Source organism: Ammodytes marinus (assembly GCF_949987685.1).
Source record: "Ammodytes marinus genome assembly, chromosome: 8".
Lineage (NCBI taxonomy): Eukaryota > Metazoa > Chordata > Actinopteri > Uranoscopiformes > Ammodytidae > Ammodytes > Ammodytes marinus.
The window spans coordinates 10,307,618-10,331,991 of record NC_137212.1 but is presented as its reverse complement, the minus strand read 5'-3'; the positions used below and the strand labels follow the sequence as shown (position 1 = coordinate 10,331,991).

At 42.0% G+C, this 24,374-nt stretch overlaps 1 protein-coding gene across 2 annotated transcripts in view; it reads right to left on the bottom strand.

Annotated features, from left to right (window-relative positions):
- exoc2 (exocyst complex component 2) overlaps positions 1-24,374 on the bottom strand; it is a 47,020-nt gene that overhangs the window by 1,344 nt on the left and 21,302 nt on the right. For both annotated transcript variants that reach the window (XM_080033074.1, XM_080033075.1), the window contains exons 7-26: positions 22,337-22,417; positions 19,243-19,388; positions 17,981-18,062; positions 17,754-17,856; positions 15,748-15,866; positions 10,692-10,805; positions 10,099-10,223; positions 9,106-9,174; positions 8,826-8,983; positions 8,569-8,690; positions 7,349-7,410; positions 6,925-7,005; positions 6,718-6,777; positions 5,935-5,996; positions 5,761-5,830; positions 3,835-3,951; positions 2,632-2,773; positions 1,090-1,145; positions 840-962; positions 522-583 (exon numbers count right to left, since the gene is read on the bottom strand). In XM_080033074.1, coding sequence (XP_079889200.1) covers positions 522-583; positions 840-962; positions 1,090-1,145; positions 2,632-2,773; positions 3,835-3,951; positions 5,761-5,830; positions 5,935-5,996; positions 6,718-6,777; positions 6,925-7,005; positions 7,349-7,410; positions 8,569-8,690; positions 8,826-8,983; positions 9,106-9,174; positions 10,099-10,223; positions 10,692-10,805; positions 15,748-15,866; positions 17,754-17,856; positions 17,981-18,062; positions 19,243-19,388; positions 22,337-22,417 — 1,954 coding nt within the window. The remainder of the gene's footprint in view (positions 1-521; positions 584-839; positions 963-1,089; positions 1,146-2,631; positions 2,774-3,834; positions 3,952-5,760; positions 5,831-5,934; positions 5,997-6,717; positions 6,778-6,924; positions 7,006-7,348; positions 7,411-8,568; positions 8,691-8,825; positions 8,984-9,105; positions 9,175-10,098; positions 10,224-10,691; positions 10,806-15,747; positions 15,867-17,753; positions 17,857-17,980; positions 18,063-19,242; positions 19,389-22,336; positions 22,418-24,374) is intronic.

Genomic DNA, 24,374 nt, shown 5'->3' with positions numbered 1-24,374 from the left:
GGAGAGGGCCCCATAATCAAATTCTGCATAGGGCCCCTTGGAGGCAGAGAAACTAAACATCAGAGCAGCTACATGTCCTGATAAATGTGTTATTTTTGCCAAGTGGCCCGGCCCTTCGTAGATTTTTCTGTATGTAGCCCTCAATGAAAAAAGTTTGGACACCCCTGCTCTAGACCATCACACTGACCTCCTAACACACACACACACACACACACACACACACACACACACACACACACACACACACACACACACACACACACACACACACACACACACACACACACACACACACACACACACACACACACACACACACAGTGCGTGCACACAGCAGAACCAGATTACTTTCACTTCCTTTCCACAACCCACCAAGTAACATAAATAGGGATTGTAGTGAGGGATGTGCGACTGCTAAGATTTATGTTTGTGACACTCGCTACCATAAATCACTGGGCATATATGTGAGTTCCCGTACATGCCACAATGTGAATGTGTGAGTGTGTGTGTGTTGCACTTACTTGCTTTCTGCGCTTAGGTATGCAGCGATGGCGTCTCGCAGAGCACAGAGTTCAAGTCGAGCCTGAAGATGGTGCAGGGTGGAGTTGGGGGGTTATAAAAAAAAAAAAAGGCCAACAGTGCCGATGAAGTCAAACGAACATCAACTGTCAACAGCTTGAACTGAAATACGGCATTATCAGGTGAATCCCCGACAAGTGTGGGGGTCTACTTATGAGTCAGGGTCTTATTATGAGTGATAAACGGCCCTGTAACTATATGTGTGTATGTGCGTGTGTGCGTGTGTGTGTGTGTGTGTGTGTGTGTCTGTGCATGCGTACCTGCAGGGCTCCGTTCTTGCTGAAGGAGGACACACATTGCATGAGACGACACATCTCGTCTGCAACCGACTCAACAATTTGAGACAAAACCCGAGGAACCAGGTCCTTAGACACGGTGAAGACCTGCGACGGACAGAGTCGGGGTTACAAGCACTAGAATAACTACACCTGACACATTGAGGGATTGATAAAAGAACAAAGAATGAGAGATGTTTAAATGGTGTCTAAGAAGTGCGCAGGTTGTTTGTACCTCGGCGTGAACTGTAATGATGTTGACCAGAGCTTCCTTCAGGTAGTTCCTCACACCTGAGGGAGAAGAAGGCAAAACATCAACAGAAATCCATTAGTTGTTGGTAGATGATTAGATCAGCACCACATTTTCTGGGGGGGGGGGGGGGGGCATAAAACATGGAAAAATATAAGGTGTGTGACGAGTCCAAAGTGCAAGACACAACAGCTACATCACAAAGTGTGGCATCATTTGACATGTGTCAATTGATGCACACAGCACACAGGTAATGCAGACAGAAGAAATACAGTGGCCATTATGTGTCAATCTGAATAGTGGTATTAATACCTAGAGTTAGGAGTTGTATCGACACCAAATTCATAAGAGAAGTTTCTATGGCAATGTCAAAATGATCATGACCCTAATTGATCATTTATGATTAGAAGATTTTTGGAGTTGTAGTGATGAAGGGAGAAGAAAAGCAGATATCCAAACCGAAGGTAAATATTGCTTTGATATTATAGGTCCTAATAGGCGCGGCTCTGCTCACACAAGTATCATGTTTGATTTCAGCAAACGGTCGGTATATACAGTCCAACAATACATGGTTAAAAGTTGAATAAAATCTTCACAGTTTTAATGAATAAACATTGTTTTACTTCACACTGTTCAGCGAGGAGAAAGAGAGAGAGGGGTATATTCTCCCGGTTGGCAATGTGATGCCTGAAGTTTAAACTCCTAAACAGTGAAACAGACTGAAAGTACTGAAACTAGATCTTTAATGCCTTGCAGCACCCACACACCAACACGAGTCCCACACCAAAAGTGCAACAAGTGAAAGTATCATATCCTAGATCTGTGGTTTAGTGTCCAAAATGTTCCGCTTTCACATGAGGCCCAACACACTCAAGCTCTCAGCAGGCAGGAACAAACCAGAGCCAGGCCCAACTTTCGATCAATGCTGCCGCTTCAAACCTGCTGCCCATCTGAAGACTCGCCCAGAGGCTCCTGCACACACATTCTGACATATTGCTTCACTTCCTGAGCTAAGGTAAACCACATATACACATTTAAGTTTCACCTGGGTTTAGTGTGCATCTGGTGAGCAGAAAGTCAGACGGAGCTCAGGAACACCCACGAAAATGTGCAGGCACGAAAACGCACACGCACACACACACACAAAGGCCACAAGGCTCTCAGGGGCAACCAATAGAATGATATCATCAATCCTTACAGTAAATCATCAAAGAGCCGTACTTTACAAATGACACATGACAACCACAACAACACAATGAGCGCGGAGCTGTTGGGTTCCCGTCCCACAGGACTGCCAGCGGGGCTAATGTCGGATATTTTCGGGGTCAGTAAGTGGTTTCAACAGGGGATTTCCCTACCGTCATCTCCGATATACATCGCAGGTGTCTCTCCTTTTTCTTTCTGCTCTATATTTCATTGTTGAGAGGTGTTTTATTGCCAATGACTGCTGCTGTAATTGTTGTGCATATGACAAATAAGCATCTTGCATCTTGAATCCTAACGCCATGCAAGCAGTCAGTGCAGTACCTGTAGGTGTTTGGCAGTCTCTCCAGTCAAAGTATCCGGCGTAGATGCCGGGCTCCAAGGAGCCTGCTATGGGGTCAGCTCTCCTCTCGATGTACGCCTCAAACAGTTTCCTGTCCAGCTCTCGTACAGCGTCCACACTCACCTGGTGGTCAAGGATACATAATATTACCACAAAGAAACTGAGAAATACATGTATACACTATTTCTTTTTTAACGTCACTTCTACCTTTAAGCAATTTGTAATACTGTACACACACATAATGAATGTCTGAATTTTAGCTTTGTCGTCTTTCTTAAGTTGCATGCCCACAATTTTAACGTGAGAGCTTCTGACAATCATCTGTCAAAATCCTTGAACTGAGTTTGACAGTGGTATGTAGGGTTGGCATTAAAAGCTAAATCATGATAATAATTATAAGGTTATATTACCAGCTCTGATCAAGGCTCACCCAGGTACTACAGCTGGTGTGAATAGATCACAAGTTCCCAGATACTAAGCTGACATCTTCAAATGTCTTGCTTTGTCTTACCAACAGCCCAAGATATTCATTAGCACATATAAAACCAGAAAAAAGACCGATAGATACTTGGTTATCAGAATTGCTGTCGGTAAATTTTTTTAGGCATTGCAGCACTTACGATGTGACTCTTATGCATTGCCTTCCCTCCAATGTGTAAAATGAAAAACGTCAAGACTGCTTTTGTTTTGTTTTATTCCCATATTTTTGCCTTGGAGTTGTATATATTAGGAATGACGAATTCAGTCATATCGTGATCATATCATCACTATATGTTTCTAATGACAAATAAATGATCATAATTAAAACGATTCAAAGCCTAAATCGATCTTTCAAAGAAAACGTTGTTGGCCTGTTCTACTGGAAAACCAAGTGAGCACTTCTTTGCTTTGTGATTCAGCCGTTAGTCATTGTGTGCAGCGGTGTGACTGTTTGTCTGTGTCTAAGTGTGAAGAAAAGAAAATGTGGAAGTGACCTTCCAACACAACAACCTTTACTTTCTCTTAAAAGGTAGGAGTCATATCTCTAGCTCAGAAGAGAGCCTTCAGCGTCTCTCACCAGCTTTGGTTTTGAAAGAAGAGACCACACATTTCTCATCAACGTGTTAAGTCCTCCTCCCTTTATGTGAGGTCCCTACAGTTTGAATGCTAATTATATTGTGATAGGAGATGTGTGTTATGCTGACCCGCGTGATCTTCTCGGTCCCCGTGAAGCCGTGTTTCTCAAAGTGATTGGCCAGGTTCAGGAAGGTGCGTCTCTCCAGGTATTGGCAGTTACTGAGGATGATCAGTAGACGCTGCTCCTACACGCAACAAAAAACAACAACACGTTCATACTTTTATACTTGAGGAAGATTGTCTTAAAGATAATGCATTCCTTAGACCCCAGACCTCTCACAACTACATACATAACCACAAACTGTGCCCTGACTATAACTCAGCCAGGTTTCTTAAAAAAAAAAAAAAAAAAAAAAAAAAAAAATCGTACAAAACATAGTCATGTTCTTGAACTGTACTAATTTTTTCCATCACCTAACTTCACTAAAATGATCTTACTTGGCTTAAAAGTCTTCTCTTTCCTCTCTTGGCAAGTTTCAAGGTTTATGCACGAAATGCACGACACCCCATTAAATATTCAGTTATTCATTAAGAAATGTTCACATATTGATGTCTAATCTTGTTTTGTATTTATTTCTGGAAAAGAAAGTTCTAATTGCAGGAAGACAGCAAAACATATCATTGTTTTAATCATTAAACAAAAGACATCAACATAAATGCATATTCTAACTGAGTAAAAAGTAAGGACACCCTACCCCCTAATACCTAATGTTACCCCCTTTGGCTGAAATAACTTCACTTTTCTAAAATACCTTCTTCTCTCCAATTCTCAATTTGCTAAAACTGCACCCGTATTCTAAAATGTCCACCCTTTCCAAGTGTCCTAACTTTTCAAACTGATCCTAATTCTGTATGTCTTTGATCTCCAAAAATGTGTTCACTTCCTAAAAAGTTCTCACTTTTCAAATATGTCCTCCCCTTTTACTGTGTTTACTTTTATTGTGTTAAATTAACCCAAAAATCTCTTCAACTCCACCCTAAAAATCCTCTCGCTTTCTATTAATGTCCGCCCTTTTCTGCGTGTCCCTAAGTCTTCACTTCCTAAAATGCCGTGAAAAAATCTTCAAGCTTTGCAAAAATGGTTATTTTTCTAACATCTTCACTTTGCTAAATGATTTCTCAAAAGGTCCACACTTTCCCAACACATTTACGCCTTGCTAAAATGTCCTTTGCAAAAATGCCCCAATTTCTTAAGTGTCTAAATTTTTCCTAATATGTCCCTACTTCCCAAAATGTCCTCACTCTGAATGTATACAACTCACATTCGCCATTAAAAACACTAGTTAAAAAGTACGAATGCACAAACACAATGCTTCATAAACCCTGACAGGGGCAATGACAGACTGGTTAGCCTAGATTTAGAAAACCACAAATGATGTCGTCATTGGCAGCAATTTGTTTTTTTGCGCACTTGATCTAGACGAGCCTAAAGACCTACGGACAAGATAAAGAGACATGAGTGGACTGATGTAAAACTGAGGTGTATCTGGTGGTGATGGATGCCAGGTGCTGTTCTCGTTTGTAGGTGGTGGTTTCCGTCTAGCCAACATGCCAAACACTAGAGTTAATATCATGTTAGAGAGAGACCAGTGATAAGTCTGGTCAGCTGCACTCAGTGGAATGTGTGGCTGCCTTAGCCCCGCTACACATATCTGGGCCTAGGGGGAAAACCCCCGTCTGCACCTTGCTCCATTTCCCTTTACCAGAAGCACTCGACGCCCTGCTCCTCCACTTGTCCTCCTCTGCTCTGAACCCCCTCCTTTTCATCAAGAACAACTTACAGGAAACGAGGACGTATCTGCTTCTTGTCCACAACCAGGAAACAGCCTGATAACATTTGGTGGTTTGACTTGAGACACGTGTTGTTGATTTGGTTGTGTAGAAGTAGAGAGAGCCCACGCTTTGGTGACGATGGCAGTGGGATTTCGGGCGTATTATAACCCCAGACAGTTTAAAGGAAATAGTAATAAATAAAAAAAAAACATCACACTTACAGATGTTGGAGTGAAACCCTCTTGAACACCAGCAAAGCGATCCGGAGAAGACATGTCCACTGCAATATTGCTGCGTGCAACAGGAGAGATGTTAACATGACGTCAGAGTCAGGCACATTATAATCAAAGATATCAAAAAAAGGCTCAATCTTGAAAAAGAAAAAAAAAACATACTGAGACGTGTTCATGTCTTTGTCTGTCTTTGTGCTGAGCTTCTCCAAGCTGTTTACGAAAACCTGGGTTGAACACATGAACACATGGTGTGAAAAACAGATGACAGAGGTACACACATATTAACCTTAAAGAGGACCTATGATGCTTTTTGACTTTTATGACCTATAAACGTTGTTATGATGATTCATAGTCATGGTTAACCATACTAAATTATCAAATAATGACTTACATGCATTTCGACGTATTCCCTGCTGACCGTCTGGGGTGTCTGTGCAGAGCACTAAACACTATTCTAGCCAGTCGAGAAGTCACGTCTTCAAAGCGGTCTACCCTTTCATAATTTGTGACGTCGCATAAAAATTTGTGACGTGACCACGCGGATGTTTCCATGTATGGTAATGCTGTCACTTCCCTGTTCGCGTCTGCCTCGCGCCCTTATAGGTCCATGCTCGCGCTTCCCGCCACTGAAAGTGTTCCGGAAGGAAGGTAACCAATCACAACGGAGTGGGGTTTGCAGGAGGGGGGGGGGGGGGGGTAGCGGAGATGGCCGATGCACAGGCGGAGGGAGCAGAGATTGCCGAAGCACACACACTCAAGTGTTGACAGGACGTGCTGGATCGCCAAAATAAGAGAAAGAGCTTCCCGAAAATCTACATAGTTTTTTGTGATGTGATTCGTGTCAGGTTGCTCTATAGCAGTGTAAAACAAGAAATTAAGACCAGAAAAGTAGTATAATAGGTCCCCTTTAACCTAAAGGGCTTAGGAATGGCCGACACATCTTACCCTCATGATGCCCACACTGAGCTCTGCAGCCTGGTCCTGGACCTGCTCCAACAGCAGCACCTGAGGGACAAAAGATATCAGAAAAGTCCTTCTATACATACACAAGTTACTTTAAAGTTATTTTGTGGGTTTTTATTGACACGATGTGTTGCGTTTGTTCCTTAAGGTTATTAGTAATATCATTGTGTTTGCAGTTGATTATCTCACATTGAGTTCTCCTGGTTTGATCTCCAGCGGCTCCTTGAGCGACTGCAGCATCTGCACCATGCATTGTTCAAACTGCGAAGGCTGCAAAAAACAAACAAGGGGAAGAGAACATTTAAAAGAAAATGGCTTCTGGAAATATCCTAAAATCTTTAACTGCATCATAAGGGTTGGTATCTTCAGTAGGAATGAAAACATGTGACAAATATAACAATACACATTATTAAATGGTTAAAGGGAATTCTATTTTACATAAAACATGCATAGAGATGTTAGTAAAAGTCCATTCACTTCTTATTTTTGAAGGGAAAAATAAATAGCCCTTGTCTTTGTGTGTCTCTGACATGTGAATGACAATTTGTTAAAGTATGACCATCATTTCTGATTCTAATAAGGCATTTTGTTTGATGCAATAACACATCCTTACCAGGCTGGTGATTCCTTCATTGTCAACAACCCAGTCCTCCTTCTCAGCGAGCCTCTTGACATCTAAATGTGTAAAAGGCACAAATATGAATCAAAAGGGAAATGACTGGAAACCTTTCTTTCATACAGGGTCATTACACATGACAAATATAAATAGAATTAAGTAAAATAATACAAAATCTTACTATACCTCCTCAGACCACAATTTGATGCAAGTGTGGGGGAAAGGTAAGTGAAAAGCAGTTGCTCTTTCTCAAAATGACCATGCCTAACCACAAGTGAAAGTGAGCATGTCTGGTTTTGGTCTCATAACACTTTCTCCATTACTACCTTGGAAGTTGTTTGAGGTAAATGGTGAGAAATGAGGACACTGACCAAATACACAATGGAGGAAAGCAGCATAAACAGATATAGCACTTTACTGTCCATACTAGGATTGAAGAGGGGAACAATGTTGTCCTAAATCTTCAATTTGTATTTTTAGAAAAGATCTGTTCCTGTGTCTAAATTCCATACGATATACAGTACTTATTTATTGTATGCAGGTATTCCTGTATAATAATTGTTATGGTATGCCATTTTTTCATTTAGTACACAAGAAACCAAAGCACTTTACCATTCTGTGCTATCAGGAAATGATACACTACAATGCGTCAACAGACGCTAATCAAACTGTAACTTCAGAATGACACAGCTCATTACAATTGATAAGTGAAAAATAGAAAAACTAATGTGATTTTAAAGATTTAATATTAAATCTATAGGCCTAGACAGAAGTGGATATGGACAGCAGCATGCTAAGGGATCAAGGCTTTTTGTTTAAGAACATACTGACTGTTTTCCAGTGTTAACACACTTAATCAAAACGTTTTGTAGATGGATAGAAAGATAGTTATTTTATTCATCTGCAAAATGATATTGTTTTGTTTCTGTAGCTAATAATAATAATAAAATAACAAAATAATTTAACACAAAGTAATACACCAAAATATACAGGTTGTGTTTGCATAATTTTACCAAATACGTTGACTTCAGTTAATAATCATCATAATATTTGCTATTTTGGCATAACTCAATACACACAAAATTGCATGTAACATAACATAACCAAACAAAATATAATAAGGCATGTTTCTGGGAGCCTTACATTTTTCATTTTCAATGAAGGTCACTTATAACCTAAGAGGATAACCCTTATACTTTTAACCCTGCTCAGCCCACCTTCTGTGGTGTGCAGCAGAGTCACCATGAGGCAGTGAACTCTCAACTCCAGCAGCAGATCCTGGATCACCTGCAGCAAGTCATTTGGGATCTCCAGAGCAGACTGAGCCTCATGACAAGCCCTGGACGAGGGACAAGACAAGACACAGAAACAGAAACAGGGAGAGAGTAAATGCTATGGTGACATACTGTATAACCATGTCAGGACAGCATGTAATCTCAATGACACATGTGTTCAAACAGTGGAGTGTGAGCACCTGACTGTGTGTATGACTTGTGTGAGCCAGGCTCCAGTGAGCTCCGTCTTGTTCTCCCAGCCTCCGTAAATACTCAGCTCGCCTTGTGGAAGGGTGGTGGGGAGAAGAGCCCCTCGAACCAGCTTCACCAGCTGGTTGGTCATATCCTCGATCATTTTCTATGAATACACGCAGCAAACACATAACAACATCAGGTTTACTGCAGGTGGCATTTATTCTAAAAACAACTGAAGAATATCATAATTAAAATTCCAGAGGAAATAGCCAGAATGAGGCCTACTTTAAAGTCATTCTGTCTCTGTCTGGCATTCTTCTTGGATTTTTCCACCTGTCCAGATTTCTCTCCAGTCTGCAGAAAACAAACAAACACAAGAAACACTAATGTTAAATATAATCTACCAATGGCAACACGTAATACAGGTACAGCATTCTTTATTGATTATGTTTTGACGCTCTGCTTTAATTCCATACTTAACAGCGTAGAGGCAGACAGGCAATTCAGAGGAAAAAGAGGGTTATGAAGAGCAACAATAGGTCTCCATTAAGATCAGAGCTGGGACATTGCAGTTATATGATATTCATCGACATCACTTGGTCAGCACGACGATCCTCAGATGAATTACTTTTAATTTGAATAAAAAAAAAGGTCTAGTTGTTCATCATTTTACAATTTATATCAAAACCTGTACAAATCTCTGGGTTTATTATGGGTTTTTAAGAAGAACATTTTCTGAATATTTTTCTTTAATGTTTAGGTTTCAGTACTCTTATTTAGACCAAGAAAATGACATTTACAGAAGCTAAAACACAGCATTCAGCTAGATCTATTGCAATGTTTATTTGAATATAACCTAGTGGTGTAATTATATAACAGCAAAATAATTACTACAGGCCTGTAATGCATAGATTTTTTTATTTTATTTTAGCTATAAAGTTAATAGGGCCAATCTACCGCAAAAAAATATTTTCTAACTCTTAGCAGCTTTCAAAGGGAATAGTTTGTTCACAGCGTGTTTTGTATAACCACAGGGACAGGGAAACTGCTGTAAGACAAAATTCCAAACGTATCAAAAATGAAATTCTGCCCACACCACTTGTTTTGGGTCGGAGGCAGAAATCTCAGAGAAGAATATCAAACAATCTAAATTGCAAAAACGGGTTTTGTGAGTAGGGTCAACTCCATCCAAAAGTTTGTTTTGAAAATGTGACATTTTATAAATATGTTTTCAGTACACTGGTTTCCAGTCAGTGTAAAAGGGTCTAAGGTGTTTACCTCACTAAAAAGACTTCCATTCACGTAAGAGATCCAAAGCTTCCAGAAGTTCGGCAACTGACCGATCACAACATCCGACAGCTTCTCCACAAACTGCACCTGTTGAGGTGTTTCAAAGCGCCAGGCTGGAACAAAGACACACATACTGGATTACACAGACCCTCTGATACAATACCTATCTATGCTCTAGGCCTACTGGAAAGTGATGGGGTGAGGGGGGGGGGGACTTTAAACTGCACTGGCTTGAACATATTAGAGGGCTTCTTCAAATCAAATATTCAAAGATACAATTATTAAGCTTTCCAGGCACACCACTTGTTTGTTTGTTTTTTTGTTTGTACTATAACCGTACTGCCTGATGTAAGGGAGACGCACTGCAGTTCCTTTACGCATGACTATGAAACACTGTGATTCCCCTAAACACTTGTACATGTGCAAAAAAGTGTTACACACACACAAACAAACAAATGCACAGTCAGAGTGTGGCTCAAACAGGGAAGCCCCTCGCAAGCACTGAGTTTGTGTGTGTGTGTGTGTGTGTGTGTGTGTGTGTGTGTGTGGGCGAGTTGTTGTAATTTGATTGCGGCACTCACTGCTAGGTCGAGGTGTTCGCAGGCTGCCCCCTCTATTCAGAGACGCACTGTGGCTGAGCCTCCCAAGGGCCGATGGACGGGTATCCCCCTCCACGTCCAGGGCTCCGACACCCACTGCAGACATAACGAGAGAGAGAGAGAGAGAGAGAGAGAGAGAGAGAGAGAGAGAGGGAATGAAAAATGAACTCGTAGGAGAAAGAAACACATACTTCAGATATCAAATAATCAAAAGAAGCCATTTTCATAATTCCACATTCCTCAATAAGCCCAGCAGGCTTTCACACCAAACAATCCTCCCGCGCCCCTCTCGGCCTTTCTTTATTTGTGTTCTGATCCATCCCGGGCCAGTGGACCACAGCTGAGAGAATGTCCCGTTGTTTCCATGGGTGTGGGGGAAACAGAGCTGGGGGGGAGGGCTTTTTTTGTGAGTGCCGGGGTGAAGTGAGTTTACGGCCGGCCACACTGGGCTCCATTAACGGGCCGATACTATGGCAACAACCCAGAGCTCCACTAGATGGCAACAGGGAGCTTTGCAGCAGCGACAAGTCAGGGATGCAACCACACAGACTCCTCACTATCTCGGCGAGATACACTCAATGCAACAACGAATCTATGAGATCAATGAAGGATAAGAGAAAAGGGTGATGACTAAAGTTGACTAAAGAGGAATGAAAGTGAAACGCCGTAGTGCTGAGGTGAGAGGGGATCAAACTTACAACAATGAAAATGAAACACGAGTTTGTTCATTGCTGCAAAACGCCTACATGTAAGCTTTCAAATTAAGGTTAAACGGATGGGCGCATCTCCAAAACATGAGTCTGACACTGACACACACACACACACACACACACAAACAAAGAAAAGTGTTCTGGTGAGTCACAGGCTGAATGTAGTGTGTAAGCATGTATTGAGAAATGCCCACGCAAAGGAGCAAATGCGGTCGCACTGGCCTTGCACACACCACTGCTATTCAGCCTGGAAAAATGTAAGGTAGTTCTCAATTTAGTCAGATGATCTGTAAACACACAAAGCTTGCGCTTGCGCACGCACACACACACACACACACACACACACACACACACACACACACTATGGAGCTGTGCAGAGTGTGCCTCTGTGATGTTTTCCTCTCTTTTTACAGGGATGAGAGCTGCTGTTGATCCAGGTGTCAGCCGAACCCCCACCGTCCTCAGAATGCACAAGTGTAAGTGTGTGTCTGTGTGTGAGACCGTTTAGGTGTAACGCTGTATGTGTACAAAGCTGCTTTAGTTTGGTGCTCAGATCTGTTGCTATACATTCTGTTGCTTTGGTGTTTGTGGCTACAAGTTGGAAGGTTAAAATAAAAGGAACCAGGGTGTGTGTGTGTGTGTGTGTGTGTGTGTGTGTGTGTGTGTGTGTGTGTGTGTGTGTGTGTGTGTGTGTGTAAGACACCGAGACAATGTATGTCTCCTCTGCTCACTTCCTCACCAGGTCTGAGGTTTTTCTGCAGGTCGGATGAGTTCCTGTTCCCTAAGGGGTCACTGACTGATCACACACACACACATATGTTTGTGTGTCTATGTTTGTGTGTCTATCTTTTAGTTTTTTATCAATTTTTTTTTAGCCAATCTTTATATCTTTTTTTTTATAGATACAACGAATAAACACAGTACAAATTATATAAATGAACTGATACGTTTCTGGATTTCTAGGAGGATAAAAAAGTGAAACCAGAAAAAATGGCCCTCAAGAATATTACCCCCACCCCTGTACACTGATACACACACAAACACATGATTAAAAGGCTAATTGAAGTGTAATAATTAACACGTTTTCTCCTGCAATGGTACAGACTGCGCCTAAAATCACAACCGTATGTTTCACATCCAAAAGTATGAAGACTAGAATGACTCAAATTGTTCACTGACAAACCTATTTTCCTACGGACAAAATGTCCTGCTAATTGTATTGATATTGGCAGAAGAAGCGCTGTTCAGGAAGTAAGAGTACTGCAGTTCATAATTGAATCGGGCAGAGTCGGATTGCAGCACCGGCGCACGATGGGGGTGTTTAGACATACGGAAGCAACTTGCGCGCCTATGCTTCCTCACAGGGAAAGTCAGGCTTCGGGGCTTTCGTTCCAACACAGATGGATGGGGCTATTTCACGTTTGAGGCAATTTACACTGTAATTAATGGAATCATAATAACAGCAGAACGGCCTATGGCCTCATATTCTGGACGGAGAAACACAAAAGACAGAAAAAATGACCTCAGTTACTGCAGACATGGCTGAGGCTTCACAGAAGAATAATTCCTGCCACGTGTGATGCTGACAATAGAACACAACATGGCCCCTTATTACACAGAGCGGGTGAACGTGCCTGCAGCATAGAGGTTTAGGCCTGTGAGGTACCAGTAAAGGGGGGATGCTGGCTATTTGAGAGGAAGGGTAAGGGCCTAGGGTTGGGGGAGGAAGAGTGGGGTCAGGGGGAATGGAGTGGATGTGGTTTAGTGATGGTGGCTGTTCACGGCCTGCCTGGGTGGAGGGATGTTTCAAGAGGCATGGGTTTCCTACTCGGGCGAGAGGTGAGAAGCAAAGATGGCAAATAGCTACCAGGTGTGTGTGTGTGTGTGTGTGTGTGTGTGTGTGTGTGTGTGTGTGTGTGTGTGTGTGTGTGTGTGTGTGTGTGTGTGTGTTGGTGTGTGTCTGTGTGAGGGGAAGAGATAGATATAGGGGGACAGCAGACAGCTGGCTTAGACAAACAACAAGAGCAGAAATTACAGAAAAACAGAATGATGGTGCTCACCGTGTGTGTGTGTGTGTCTGTGTGTGTGTCTGTTTTACCTCACATAGCCTATATAAAACATTTCTTCACAAGAAAAATGACAGTGTTTGTTATTTGTTTGAACACAGTTGGGTTACCCTGTGGAGATCTGAGTAGTAGTAATGCTGTGTTTGTATTGGGAGCCGTACTACCATTCAAACCAAGCCACCAGGAACAGCACTTGGCTGTAAGGTGTTTTGACGAAGTGGCCACAGTCAAATTCCGCTATACATGATGACCACAGGCCCAAAAGGACACACACACACACACACACACACACACACACACACACACACACACACACACACACACACACACACACACACACACACACACACACACACACACACACACACACACACACACACACACACACACACACACACACACACACACACACACACACACACACACACACACACACACACACACACACACACACACTTTAACTGACTCCTGTTTAAATGTTTTTTTTATTTAATGCTACAGAATTTGTGAAAAAAACACATATTTTGAAGTAAAAAACGTATTACTGGCGGTGATAGCTGATAAGATGCTTAACCAAAAGGAAACACGAAAATGGGGACGAAAACCTTTTCTGAGTATTCATTTCTTTTTTAATGTGTTTTTTTTCTTTTACCATATTTTCCCAGTGAGCAATTTCCATCTTGAAACAGTTCTCTTAATAAAGCTTGTGGGTGACAAGATAAACATTTCCCGCTGATGGTTTTGCATTATTCCAACGACAGAGACAAATTGCGCCAGCAAAATGCAGGGAAGAAGAGTGCTGCTAACGTGGATGTTTAGAGTTCAGGTTTCAAAATATTACAAAATTCGGTTTGCAAATGTTCTAATAAGAAACACTGAATGTAAACCAAATTGTGTTTATCTATGAAGAAACTCCACAGGGTACCTTTAAAACGACCCACGTTTAAAGTGACCTCATGTGGTTGTGTGAATTAGACTGTCCTCTTCCGGTGACGGAGGTGGCGTGACTTTAATCATAGCACCACAAAAAAATTAAAAAGTCTTAGAAAGGCGGTGGGCATGGAAACCGTCAAATGTGGGTGCTTTTGAATATGAAACTGATCTTTACTTACCTAAACTTAAAGAGAGCTTAAATGTGGCGGATGAGAAAACACTCGGAAAAGTCAAAGAGGTCGTTTTGGAAGACACTGACAAATGGCCTGTTTATGGTATGAGGACTAAATGTGTTTATTTATGTGTCAGCATTGTATTGTGCATGGAATATTGTTTGGATGATATGTTCCTTTTGAATCCCAAAGTTGTATTTTATATGCCTTACAACATTCAATTAAAGAAAATAAACGTTCTGTAAATGTCCGTTTCCGAGTGTGTGTGTGTGTTTTGGTGCTTTTTTGCAAACTGGCAATTTTCAGCAATAGTTGGGTTTGCATGTGATTTGCATGGGATTTCAGATGTACACTCTGCCACATGTTGCTCTGCTGTGGAATGCTTGTGTTGACTGAAAAGGGGCCATCACGGACATGATAATCAGGATGATACTTAACTGTGGAGAGGCAGGGAGCAAACTAACCCCCAGATCCATCAAGCCTGAGCCCCGGAAACCACTGTTACCCTTAGCATTAGACATGTTTATGTTCCAGCTGCACTATGTGAAACAGCCACCCACTCACAATGTATTTGTATGGGTGCCTTTGTGTAAGTATGGAAGTATGGGTGTACGTGTGTGTGTGTGTGTGTGTGTGTGTGTGTGTGTGTGTGTGTGTGTGTATCTGTCTGTCTGTCTGTCTAAGTGTGGCAGGCGAATCGCTGTTCTTTCTGAGCGGACGGTTTCACGTTCACATTTTTTTCTGCTGGCTGATTTAACAGAGGAACGGCTTAATTGGGGTTAATTGTTCCAATCCATCTGTGAAGCTGCGTGTGTGTGTGTGTGTGTGAGCGAGAAGGAGCGTTTTAATGTGTGCGTGTGCAGCAACATGTCAAGCCCTGAAACCCAAATCCAAAGCCAATGCTCTCTCACTTTCATCTTATTCATACATTCATGAAAAAATAAACACGCGGGCCTCGAGCGGCGCAGGCGGGCAGGCAGGGGAGGGCGGTGACAGAGAGAGGGGAATGCAGCCAGAGAGCTGGTACAACTTTGAGACGCAGCTGGCTCTTTCTCTTTCTCAGCTTGATTGGAAACGCTAAATAGGGGCTTTTCACTTCAAATGTAAAGTGAGTTAGCTCAGTGTGTGTGGCTGATGTGATATGTTAGTCACTCACCTCTCTCGCCACTGATGAACTCATCTCTGCAGTTCTGCATTAGCTGCAGGATCCACTTGTACTGGGCGTAGATGCACTGCCATGCCGGGTCACCGGGAGCGTGCAGGTCAGACAGGTACCTGCACAGAACACACAAGGGTTATAATTACATTCAAAGCGTGGGGGGGGGGGGATACTCAAACAATTAAGCTAATGTTGCCTCTCTCCAGTTTAAGAAAACAATTCCTCTTTTAGTAGTAAGGTGTTATTCCACCACAAGCCTTCAGAAATGCTTCCTGCAAAATTCAAATGATGCCATACAGTCAAGAAAAGCATTTAAATGTACCCAAGATGTACATTTATTTATTTCAGATAAGGGATACAAATTATTATAATAACAATTTTAATTAAATTACAACATGTTCTGCATATCTTAGACCGAAGTCCAAATGTAATACTTTTTAAGGCAAAACATTTGATTATGTTCTCAGTAAACATTAAATATTATCAGTATTAACCCTAAATGCCTGTGTTGGCCAGGCTCTAACCAAAACAGTTCGAAATAAGACCAAATCACATTGGCCTACCACAGTTAGCCTAATATATTAATCCGTACATGCACTTAAAAATGATACAATAAAGACAAACTCTATTGTATCACAGGTAATAATAAAGCGTAAGAGAAGAAAGGATCCATGTCAAATAGCAAATACAAATCTAAAGTAATATTCTAAAACATAATATCAATTTAATAATTTATTACATATGAAGAGAACTTGTATGAATTAAAATATTAAAAAAAGAGCCAAGCTTCACATGCACTTCACCCTCTGATCCATCTCTCTGCCCATAATCATATTTCTCCATGGAGTTGATGTCCTGGGAACAGACATCTGACATCCACACGTCACTATGAAACCTACAGGATATCAGATGACTCCCTCTCTCTGAGCTGTGGCCTGGCTCCCTCTACTGTCATCCTACCAACCCCACTGCTCATTTGTTTCTCGTTTGGTGGCATCTTCCAAAGGGTAGCGCGAGACTCATGCGCACGCACGCACGCACGCACGCACGCACGCACGCACGCACGCACGCACGCACGCACGCACGCACGCACGCACGCACGCACGCACGCACGCACGCACGCACGCACGCACGCACGCACGCACGCACGCACGCACGCACGCACGCACGCACGCACGCACGCACGCACGCACGCACGCACGCACGCACGCACGCACGCACGCACGCACGCACGCACGCACGCACGCACGCACGCACGCACGCACGCACGCACGCACGCACGCACGCACGCACGCACACACACACACACACACACACACACACACACACACACACACACACACACACACACACACACACACACACACACACACACACACACACACACACACACACACACACACACACACACACACACACAGCTAGAGTAAACAGGAGCTGAGTGGGCGTTCAGAGCCGTGCCTAATGCAGCAGGATGAAAGATGTTGCCGTGTGGTCGAGAGCTGGTCTCTGTGATCCTGACAGGTCGGTCTTAACAATAATAAATCGGGAGAGACCACAAGTATGAAACGGACAGACGGATGGAGGGAGGGAGAAGAAAAAGAGGTAAAGAAAAAATGGAGGGAAGAGAGGAAAAGAGAAAGGGACAAAAGAGAGCTGACAAGATTGGTAAAGGTTCAGAGAAAAAGTGAAGAGGATGGAGGATGACACAGGCAGACATCAAAGAATCAAAAGGGTGTAAGAGATATGTCATCATGGCTTTATATTGAATGTAAACAGACACAGATTGTGTAAGAGAAATGTGGAAACTGCCAGATTAAAAAAGAAGAAACATTCTTAACATGCAGTCGTGCAGATAATGAACACATTAGGAAAAAACAAATCATAAGAGTACGAGATGTGCAAAGACCACAACATGACGACTGGAAGGAATACAGACATTTTGTATGAAATAGCCGTCGCAGGATTATAAAAAAAAAAGTATATTTATATATAAAGGAGACCTGATGTATCTCTTTTGGTCGTGCAGTGTTGACGGTGTCTCCAGCAGTTTCTCCAATAACAGACTCCTCAGAGATCTGATCCTCGTCTCCACCTCGGCATACACTAGAGCCGAGAAAGAGGAGGTTACAATGAGAACCATTGAAATTGAATGTTTTACTTCATTTAATTTTTTGATAAGTATAAAAAAAATAAGAAAATAACGAAATAGAAAAAAAATTGAGTTTACCTTTTTTGAAAACAGGGACCTCAGTGTTTCCAAAGAGAGATTTGGCTTTCTCGTAGTCATTGATCACCACATCGTAATCTCCCTGAGAGGAAAAAAATACAGTTCCGTTTTTTTTTTGTTCATTTCCAAATCATCGTGAAACTCACTGTGTATTTACACCTTCACACTCTGATGACAGCAGTACATACTGGGGACGGAGAGATAACAATGCATTCAAACACAAGTTTCTAATAAAAATAAATTAATAATTAAAAGGAATTCACAATATTTTACTGTTAGGGCAGTGGGGGGGTAGCTTGAGACAAGTAAGACTTCAAAAATTGTATAAATTTATTTTACTGTATTAAGCTCGATTTTGAAAATGCATGACAATGTTTGTTGAAACTGGAAGGAAAATATTTAAAAGCTATTCATAACAACTTCATGCTAAAGACAAAAAAAATTATGAATGAAAAATCTACTGCCTTTATTATTACACATACAAATATGACTTTGCTTGTTATGAGTTCATTTGTTTCTACATTTGTAAAGAAGTGGTTCTGGTAGCTTGGTTTATTTGTTTTTGGTGGATGCTGCTGTGCTTTTGAGTTATTTTTATATGTGTATATTTTTGTATTTAATCCTTGCCATGAGGCCAGTTTCCGGTGAAAGGACAATAAAATTAAGTAAAGTGAAGTGAGGTGAAGTTAAAGATGGGGGGGGGAGGGCGTGTAATGGCATGGGAAGTCTCTCACGGGAGGCATTAAGTTTTATGAGTGCTCTGCTGGCTTTTATAATAACCGAGGAATATTAAACCACAGGACTCTGTTCACCTTCTACTGCAAGCACTATTTATTTCTTCCCTTTTTTAGATGACAATGTCTAGTAATGGCTATAGATATATTATTTCCAGATTAGTTTCCTGAACACCACGATGAAAACAATAAGCCGTACAAATAGCCAGACCTAAACACGTTATGCTACGGACACAAAGTGAAATATATTAGGCCTTTTTTTAATTAGGACGATTATGGTTTACAGCTCATGGAATAAATGATCCAGTATCTCAAAATATTAGAAAATTACAAAAAAAATTTACAATTCAGAAATGTCAACCTTCTGAAAAGTAAGTGTATTCTAGATTAATTTGACTTTTTGTATAATGAATCTAGAATATATGAAAATTCCACTTTTTGAATTAAATTACAGAAAATAATTAACTTTTTATTGAATTTTTTATTTTTATTTTTTTTAGGTGCACACCTGTACAATGGGGATAGTACCTTTTGGATATTGCGCTCAATGTTGAGTGGCAGGTTGAAGAGAAACTTGAAACGTTGCAGGACGTTGAGTGCATTGCGTGTGGAGTCAGCTTTGTCTTTCCTCCCCAAGACCTCCTGGAAAAGAGTATCGGCGGTGTCACTCGCTCCTACGAGGAAAGAGAGAGAGAGAGAGAGAGAGAGAGAGAGAGAGAGAGAGAGAGAGAGCGAGAGAGAGTTAGTTAGTGCAAGTGGCAGAGGCGGGAGAAAAGGGAGAAACTGGGATACTATAAAAATAAATGTTGATACCACATTTCCCTTTTAGTGTCGGTCTCTGGTTTTCTTCCTGCTCTGTATGCTTTCTGACACGGTTAAGACTGAAAGTGACAGCTATCTCGTAGTCGGACAGCTCAGTGAAACCTTTGCACAGCAAACTGGCTTCGTGGGTGGCCTCCGATGTGCAGTCGAATAGAAAAAAAAAGAAAAAAAAAAGTTCTTCTAATCAAAACAAAAACCCCACCCCCAAAACAAAACCCCCAAAGGAAAAAAAAACAGCATGGGAGCGAACAGAGGAATATTTCAAATTTTTCACCAGTTAATCTGAGTTGTCATGAAACTAGCATTCCCTATTTTGCGATTGACCGATTGGCGATGTGTGTTTGACGCATTGGGTTTTGAACGGTGGCCTGCCCTGGGCCCACAAGTCTGGGGCTGTGGGGATGAAAGCTACGTCCGGCTGGGAGGTTTATTTACTCTGGACTCCGGGAAAAGGACCTGCTTATTGACCCTCCATTAAAACAGTCAAATTATCATGTATCAGATGAGAGGGCGGGAACACAAGAGCTGTTCATAAAAAAAGGGGGGAAGATCTACAAAGGTGACACAATGTGCATGTGTTTGGTGTGTCAGTGTGCTGTGTAGTACAGAGCATCAGCCTATCTCTTATCATTATCACTTTGAGCATTTTTCTCTTTTTATTGTTTTGTTAAAATCACAATCTAATGACTCACTGTAAAAAGTCTAAGTAATGTGCAGGGAGAGGAAGGCAAAAAGGGATTTTGTTATTATTACCTAAGAAATATAGAAAAATGTCAAAAAAAATGTATTCAAAGTACCGTATATGTATAATATATAGGAAAAACATATATATTTACGTCTAAATCAGGGGTCCCCAAACTTTTTTCACTAAGGGCCACATACAGAAAAATCTACGAAGGGCCGGGCCACTTTGCAAAAATAACACATTTATCAGGACATGTAGCTGCTCTGATGTTTAGTTTCATAGTGTCTTCGTAAATTGTAATCCTTCTTCACGGCAACACTTTCCTTGCACATTAAACAGACCCATTTCCCCTCTTGTTTATATGCCAATGATACACCCTGTGTTTTCTGCCTTTGCGTCCAATGTCCAGCAGGGTGAAAATAGTATCCAGCCGAGGTCCCGACCCTCCTAGGGAGGTCCGGGGGTATGCCCCCCCGGGAGATTTTTTAAAGTTTTTAAAGCGAAATGCATGAATCTGGTGCACTTTGAGAGGGAAATTAAGAGGCTAAATCTGAAGAATTTTGTATGAAAAAAAATGGAGACACTGTGTCAGATGAATTAGAAGCTATTGGAGAAGGACGCATAGATTTTCCATAATAATATTAATTTAAAATAAAATATTATGCAGGGTCCTCTGGGATGGGCTTGTTGCTCATTTTCTTTTATGGGACATATTTCTCTGTAATATAATGAGTGCATTTAAATTATTTAAAAATTAAAAGCGCCATATTACATTATATTTTTAAAATGTGCCACGGGCCAATCAATCAGTGTTTGACACCCCTGCACTAGTGGGTTAACTAAGAAATGCAAAAAAAAAAAAAAAGAAGAAGAATTCAAAGGGCCATATTACATTATCTTTTTAAAATTGGCCGCGGGCCAATAAAAGGCCGTAGTTTGGGGACCCCTGGTCTAAATGATCTCAACTCAAAGTCCGCTGCTCCCCACTAGCTTTAACAATCAAAAATAAAAAAATAAATATTGTGAAAAAGATCAGGGCCATTCATTTCTGAAGCATAAAAGGTTGTCACTTTACAGAGAACTACAATCTGCGCCCGTATTCTTCTATTCGCAGACGAGGACTGAGACTGCGGTTTTATTTCTCTGCCATTAAGATATTTAGGAAACCAGAGATTAGATGAGTGGGTAAGTGACTGTGAAGTTGTTTGAATTAATGACCTGGAAAATTTCGCTTTTCTGATTTTAATCTTCCGTAGGAAGCCAACATTAAAGATAATGTTTCTAAAATAAAGGAGCTAAAGAAGTGAATGGATTGAAGGGGGTTGGATTTTTGGAGAAGAGAATCATTCGGAAAGGTCCCTAAAAACATTTTCCCCTGTGCTATGATGCAATATGAAAAGATTAATATAATAATGGTTTATTTTTCCAATTGTACCAATACATTTAGATACTTTTTTTTCAGAAAATAAACAATTTGTTCTCATCAATGCTTAAGGACTAAGCTTTTTCATGCATCTTTTAAACTATAAATCTGTCTGTCTGTCTGTCTGTCTGTCTGTAACTGATTGTTGTTATGTTCAATTGTCGTAAACAAGTCTCTTGATAATGAGACCCTGTTTCTCAATGAGATAAATAAATAAATAGAAATTCATATATGGTGTTTCAAACCAGCTTGAGATATGGTACGTGTGATTATCATGGTCTAAAAATGTATGAAATGACACATACAATGGGGCCTATGTGAGAGGACATGTTTTGTTTCATAAAAGGAAGATGGGTCTGTCTGTTCTTCCAGTTTCTCTGCAAACGTTCATCCGATCTATTTCACACTTGGTGGGTGTGTTGCTGCGGACACAAGGGAATGCAGTGCCAAGTGTGAAGTATTTGTTGGATCAGCGGTTTAGTAGAAAACATGGTCAGACTTCGGTGTGCGTCTATCCCAGATGTTATGGTACCAGACAAGAGTGTGCTTCTACCGTAACAGCACGAATAGATGCACATCAAAATCGAGAAGGCTGCACACGTTTCCCAAAAAACATAACATGTACAGTAACATGGGGAGTCAATAAACACAATGTGCCAATTCTGCTGGGTTTGGACTGAAAAGACACTTACTGTTGAGAATGTTTTCTAGTCGTTGAGTCATTGATCCCTCCACCCGCTCTGTACCATCAGACTCCAGCCTCTGGTGGATCGCTGCAACACAAAAGTCAGAATTGCATTATGAAATGAGTGTGAAGGGAAAACATATAGCATAATCAAATGATTAAAATAGAAGCACTAATAAATGTGGGCTTGATTGTGGAGGTGGTACGATGTGAAAACAGAAAAAAAATAGGGGAAAGCAAAGTGAAAAACGGTTCTCTTCACTGTAGAGTAACCAACGTGCAATCCCCAGGAGACAGGAACATTTTCAATTTCAGGAACCGAAGGTAAAACAATAAACAGGCCCTACCCCAGTGGTAGATTGGAGATAACCTCGCCGATCTCCGCCCACAGATGCCGCTTATTGAGCCCCCCTCCCCCATGTTCCCACGCAACAGGGAGATTCTGACTTTGTTCCTGTTGTTGTGACTGTACCGGATCAATTCACCTAAAGCAGAGCCATTAACAGCACATGCTTGTGGTCTTGGGACATTTGGAGCCCTTTGCCCTGGATGTAATGTGAATCGAAAATGTTTCGGCTCTCTGTAAAATAACATTTTGGGAGAGCCGAGCTGAAGGTCTTTGGATGCCAAAAATGACTGTTGATCCGTTGGTGGGAGGAGGGGGGACTGTCTGATGGCTTGTATCCATCACTTAGCATGAGGAGCTTTACGCGGGAGAAGGAATTTAAAAAAAGAGGGGGAACGAGGAGAGAAAACAGAGAGCGGGAGAAAGGAGAGGCCTTAGCGAGCGGTGAGGGCTACGCCAGTGAATAAATAAATGGTGTGCAGTAGTGGGCAAGCTGGGCGCTGAGAGCCGCAGTGGAGGTTTATTGACAGAGTGCTCGAGAGGTGGGGAAGGCTTAGGAGACCTTCTCATACATACTTGTGGAGCAGCGATTCAAATATGCAACAAGCAGACATCTCAAGAATGAAGCAGAGAAAACTTCTTCTCTCCTATCCAACAGTTCCATGCCTTCCCCTCTCCTCCCACAGTTCAGTTCTTCCACTACAAATACATGGGGCTGTTAGCAGAAGCATGGGAGACAGCAGAGGGAGAGAGCGGGGCAAAGAGAAGGGGGCGAGAGTTCTGTAAATAAATATGTGGGTTTTGGTCTGACAGACAGAAGCCTCAAGGCAGTCGCTGAGGTATTCCTAAAGCACACTGTTCAAACATGCCATTGCCCTAATCAGTATGGACGTCCCGCTGGCCCTTTGGTGGACCTCTCTCTTGTTGCTCACTCGCCGACAGACAGAAAAATGGGCCAGATGCAGGTTAGGACAAAGGAATCGTAGCTGTGTGTGTGTCGGGGGGGGGGGGGGGGGGGGGGGTTATGGATAGCACAGGATTGATAGTCTTCCTGTGTGTTTGGCCCTAAGACACACACAGACACACACACACATCGCTCGCTCGCAGGTCTGCTTCACGTCTCCACACTCTCCCCTCGCCAGCTGTGTGTCCTCTGCATCTGTCACACACACGCACACAAACACCCACACACACACACACACTGAAGGGACGGTGACGTCACGGCTAACCTAAACATCAGGTCAGAGTCCGGATAACACACACACGCAGCCAGGACCCGAGGAAGAGCCCGCAGCTCCCGCTTCACTTCCTGGAAGCGTCGGAGGGGAGGGAAAAGAAATGAATAAGAATAAAAATACAGTGTCCCTGGATTCTAAAGCTGGAGATGTTTTGACTCCTGCCGGGGGCTGGGGGGGCAATGGGGAACGGGCCCTGGGAATCTGGCATTTTTGGAACCACGGTAGCCGTTCCGTTTCCTGCATCACTGGGAGACTTCCCTTTCACACAACAATGAAAAAACTCTCAAATTTCAACATTTCAGTGGAAACAATTCGCGGACTCCCTGACGCACTGTCAGTCATTTGGCCAGTCAGCCGGAGAGAAGCTTGGTCTCAGAAGTTTCAGTCTCGGCTTGTCAGTGAGGCTCCACGACCAAAAACAATCACTGCTCCCAAAAAACCTGTCCATTTCCTATCAGCCA